Below are 5,025 nucleotides of genomic sequence, written 5' to 3'. Positions count from 1 at the left end.
TGTCCCCTCACAGGCAGTGGGAGCACCGAGGGAACGGCCCAAGGAATAAATCTGCTCTCTGTGTCTCCTCTGTCTCCGTGTCCTGCTGGGATTTTCAATTATCACYGAGCCAGAAGCAGGTTGGTGTTCTGAGAGAGTGATTGATTTCCAGCTTGCACCTCGCACGGTCTGAAAGCAAACCCTCCTGGCTCGTGGCTTTCCTGATATTCTTGAGATTGAGGAAAAAAAAAACATCCTGAGCTTGGAACAAAATATCCTGGCAGCTTTCTCCAGAAAACCACGCTGAGATTTCACTGGGAACATCTCAGAAGGAAACAGGAAAATTCTGAACCTTCCCTTTCTTGGGGTGATGCCAGGGGACCCTGCAGGCAGCTTTTGGGTTGTTTGTTCGTTTTTTTGTTCTGATCCCTCAGCAAAGTTGCACAATACCAATTTAAACACTTTGGATTGACTGCTGGGGTGGAGGAAGGAAATTTCATGTCCTGAAGTTCATAGGTTGATGAACCTCAATAATTTGCTCAGCAGTGAGTTTTGTGTTATTCCAGGTGATTTTTGGGGAGAATTCAAAGGAAAGCAGCATTGGGGTTAAATACAGAATCTCTTCATCAAGGCAAGCACAAGGGAGGTGATGTTATTGCTGATATTGCTGCTGATTTATGYTCATAAAATACAGATTTTATGGGTGCTGGGAGGTTTTATTGTGGCTCTTAATGATTCATTTGACCTCTGAGAGCTGCCAGTGCACCCAGCCYGGGAGCAGAGCTGTGCCTGGTGCTCTGCAGACAGAGCAGGAGACAGAAATGTCAATTGGCACTTGTTCCCTGATTCCTCCAGAGCTGACGTGGGGACATCTCGGATGGATCTCAATCTCTRTCTCGGCTGTGTTGTGTTAAACTGCATCCTGAAAAGCTGGAAAAATAAGCTCAGATAACGGAGAAGCAGAGGGGAGGGTTTGGCTGCTCAGGAAATGCCTTTTCTGTGTGTCTGAGGGGTGGCTCTGGGCTGGGGTGGGGATATCTCAGTGACTCTTGCTTGCCTTGGTGCCCTCTGTATTGCCAGGGGAGGATCAGGCTGGATTTTGGGAAGATTTCTCCCAAAAAAAAAGGCTGTCCAGCCCTGGCAGGGGTGCAGTCCCCATCCCTGGAGGGGTTTAAAGCCCTGTGGATGTGGCCCTTGGGGACASGGGGCAGTGGTGGCCTTGGCAGTGCTGGGAATGGTTGGATTCGGTCTTTGAGAGCTTTTCCAACACAAATTTTGTCCCAAAGCAGTTTGTGATTGCTCAGCTGGGCAGATCCTCTGTTTTACAGGGATGTGAGGAAGGTGAGCATGGCAGGGACTGACCAGGCACAATGGGAGCTCACCCCAGGCCTCAAACAACTCATCATTTGAAAAACTGAGTCAAGAATACACTAAAGTTTATCCTGAGAGTGAAAGGCTGAACATGGAAACGCTGAGCTTTAATCACCAGCCTGTTACTGCCCCTCATCTGCCACAAAAAGTGTTGTGTGAAGGTTAATTTTGGATTAACACTGAATTGCACTAAATGCAGACACAATGAGAGCTGAGCTGAGCTGTGCTCAGGCAGAATCCACCCCAAAGTGCTTTTCTTTGCAGCAGAACACAGATTAATCCTCTTATCCCTGGAGCTGGAGGTCCTGGGCGAGCAGGAACGGGAGGTTCCATTCAAGGGAGAGGATTTTTTCTCGGAATAAGAGGACTCAGGCTGAATATGCAAATTGTCCTCTGTTCTCCTGAAGGGTTTGTAAAGGGATTGCAGGCTTTAAAGGGCACTAATTCCACCCTCATTTCCACATTCCTGGAGAATCCTGAAGGGCTCCACCAGCTCCAAGCACTTCTTTTTAAAAAGTCACTGAAGAGTCATTGGATTTTGGCAACCACCRATACCTCAGCACCACCACGATGAGGAAAAAGTGGCCAACCACGGCCTGAGACCACATCAGGAATTTTGCTGTAAATCTCCTCAAGGCTCTTCCATGCTGCTGCATTTCTCCTTGCAGCTCTCTGCCTCCTGGAATGAAATGAACTTTACCAGGACATTGAGTGGTTATGGTTGGAAAAGACCTTTAAGATCATCCAAATGATCTGAAATGCTGCAGTGGAAGTTGCCATTGTTTAGAACAGCTCAGATCTCCCCGAAGTCTCACACAAAAGTCCCCCCTGGAGCCYTTGTACATTGATTTTCCAGTGTAAACAGCAAAGGAAATGCAGCRTTTGGGGTTTCTGGCTCACTCTGTGCGTGTCTGACACTCCGTGGCTGTCAAAAAATGATCCTCAGTGTTTTCATTAGAGCCCTGGAATCCTTCAAGTTGGAAAAGCTCTCAGATCAGTGAGTCCAGCCCTTAAMCCAGCACAGCTTTGTGGATGTGGTGCTCATTCTCAGAAAGAAAAAAGGAATTTAATGTTTTTCAGCATTCCCTGCCCTGTGCAGTCCAACATTCCCAGATCTTGTGGGATTCAGCGGATTAATAAACCACAGAATCCCCTAAAACACTCCACCATTAAATCTGCTGCAGTAACAAATTACACTCTTAGACATGAAACATTTTTTGTGTTGCTGGAGATTAACAGAGTTTATTAATCCTATGGAAGTTTGGATTGACTAAACTTAATGTGGGCTGAGATGTGWCTGTGTGTAAGAGGAGAAGATTAATGTCCTGAGAATTTTAGTTGCAAGAAAAAAACTTAATTAAAAGTGTGTTAAAAACTGAGCATGGGAAAAAAAAATAATGTCGGGGGGAGAAAAATATTTTTAAAAATTTATTGTTCTTTGTATTGTGGCTGCTCTTTGAGGAACTTTCTACTTAAAATGCACTTTTCGTGTTCCTCCCTCGCCGCCGGGCTTCRCAAGGTCTCGACCTGATCTATTGGAAGTGGTAACAAACTCTTGAGATGTATTTTTGAAACCCTCAGACCTCTGCCCAGRGCTGCAGCAGTGACACAGAGGTAACACTAAAACCACTCGAGAGACATTTAATGGGACACTTGAAATGAAATCCCTCGGGCTGGCGGTGGCAGCTGAGCGTGTTCTTGCCATTTTTCCCATTTAACAGGAAGAAAAGGCCAAACAAGGAGCAATTAGTCAGAATAAAATCAGCTTTGATGACATTTTCCCTCCTGAACTCTGGTATAAAATGGTCACCTGAGGAAGAACTGAAAGGATGTGTGAGGAATTTGCCTGTGGAGCTGCATGTCCATACACAGAGAGCTGAGTGAAAAATGAGCAGGTAAAGGCACTGCCTGGGCTGCTCTCTGTTCGTATTTTACTTGATTTTGATTCCAATTTCCATTAATCTCAGCTTTTCTTTGAAGTCTCTGCAGGTTAAACTTGGTTTTCATCCTGTGGATCTCCATGACATCGCTGTGCTCTGCTTACCCAGTGGGCCCTTCCATGGTAAGTCACATTCCCTACCTGATCTTTCATTCCTTTCACTTTCATTCCTTTCACTTTCATTCCTTTCACTTTCATTCCTTTCAAATTGCTCTCTCATCGAAATTAATTTTGTTTGTTTGATTGCTTCTTTGCCGTTGGTTTGTTTTATTTTTATAAAATGAACGATTTTCTTGTGTTAAAGCTATTGGTTAAATGTTATTGCCTCGTTTTCCTGGAGCAAAGCCTGATTTTTCCTGGAGTYGTTAATAAAATATGCGAGCCTCTGAAATAATCATGGGAGAAACCCGGTGCATATTTAATGTGGAGAGTGGGGAGCTGAAATCTTGGATGGAAGAGAGAAAACCATCAATTTCCTCTCCATTTCACCYGAAATCCTTGCATATCTCCAACAGGTGCAATTAGATGTATAAGTATTAATTTCACTTATTGCTAGCTAGTTTATAAATTAATTAATTAACTTCTTTATAATCAGTTTATTTGTTTACACCCAGCTGGATCTGAGTAGCCACATTTCCTCATGGATGGATTCTCTTTATGGTGATGATATCGCAATTAAAAGGAGTTTAATCGCTTCAATAAATGCCAAAATAAAAGTTTTTTATTAAGGCAGGGAAGTCTGGAGAAATGGCAGCTAAAAATCCAAAAGGGGAATTTCTCTTTTCCTGGTTTTGGGGTTTTGTTGGGGTTTTTTCCTTGCAAAAAGGGTTTTTTTCTTGTTAGGGAGAAAATTCAACCCAACAACAAACCCCTTGTCAGTGGCAGAGGGTGCTGGTTACAGAAAATGTCATGTAACAAACAAAAAACAATTGAATTAATATCCAGTATTAAATAAGAGCAATAAAACACTGAATTAAAACAAATCCTAATGAAATGRATGGCCTTTTAACCAGCAATTCCAGGTGTTAATCCTGTGGCTTTGCATGGAATTTTTAAGAGATGGCTGAAAATCGCTTTTAGGTGGAAAACCAGCTGGGAAATCAGGATATGATGAGAGATGCACWGAGCAACCATGGACATGCCAGGAAATGTTTTTAGTTTCTAATTCAACAGTAATTAAATGCAGTTTATTTTAAGAGCTGTTGAAATATGTMGAAGTTTTTATGGAGTTGGCATTTTTATCCTATAAAGTGCAAGTAAAAGGAATGAGTGCAAAAGCCTGGATTTTTAAAATTCCCATTATTATTTTGTCATTATTAAACTTATTCATAACTACTTCCAGAATTGGTCATAACTGCTGGGAAGCCTCTCCAAATTTCAGCTTACAGGTATTTTTGTTTTTTCTCACCTGTCATTTAAGCTGCAGAGGCTCRCACAAGTTATTACAAGCTGCTGTTTCATTGTTACCTGAAAAAAAAAATCTCATTTTACAGCAATAAACACTTGTGTTGTTCCAGGAAAACTGTGTCACAGCTGGTCAGCATCACAGAAAACAATTCATATCATACCCTGAACATCATTGTATCAGTATTTTAGACCAGAAATGTAGAAAAAAATGATGAAAAAATCAGATTTCGAACACAGTAAATCCTTTGAAAATAACAATTCATCCTTGTCATTCAAAGCATAAATTGCTTTTGTGTTTCTCCTTTGCTTTGTATCCCGAACAAGTCCTG

General features: G+C 42.3%; 1 protein-coding gene across 1 annotated transcript in view; it reads left to right on the top strand.

Annotated features, from left to right (window-relative positions):
- Window positions 1-3,328: 3,328 nt before the first annotated feature.
- The window catches only part of NPS (neuropeptide S), a gene marked incomplete at its 5' end in the record, with an annotated part of 2,168 nt that continues 471 nt past the window's right edge, over window positions 3,329-5,025 (top strand). Inside the window, one exon of the mRNA XM_057385556.1 lies at window positions 3,329-3,412. Coding sequence (XP_057241539.1) covers window positions 3,329-3,412 — 84 coding nt within the window. The remainder of the gene's footprint in view (window positions 3,413-5,025) is intronic.

The sequence above is a fragment of the Malurus melanocephalus genome, unplaced genomic scaffold (assembly GCF_030028575.1).
Source record: "Malurus melanocephalus ecotype Western Australia unplaced genomic scaffold, MMel_1.1 scaffold_841, whole genome shotgun sequence".
Taxonomy (NCBI): Eukaryota; Metazoa; Chordata; class Aves; order Passeriformes; family Maluridae; genus Malurus; species Malurus melanocephalus.
Note: the sequence above shows the minus strand (reverse complement) of the source record. Positions and strands in the feature narration are given on the sequence as shown.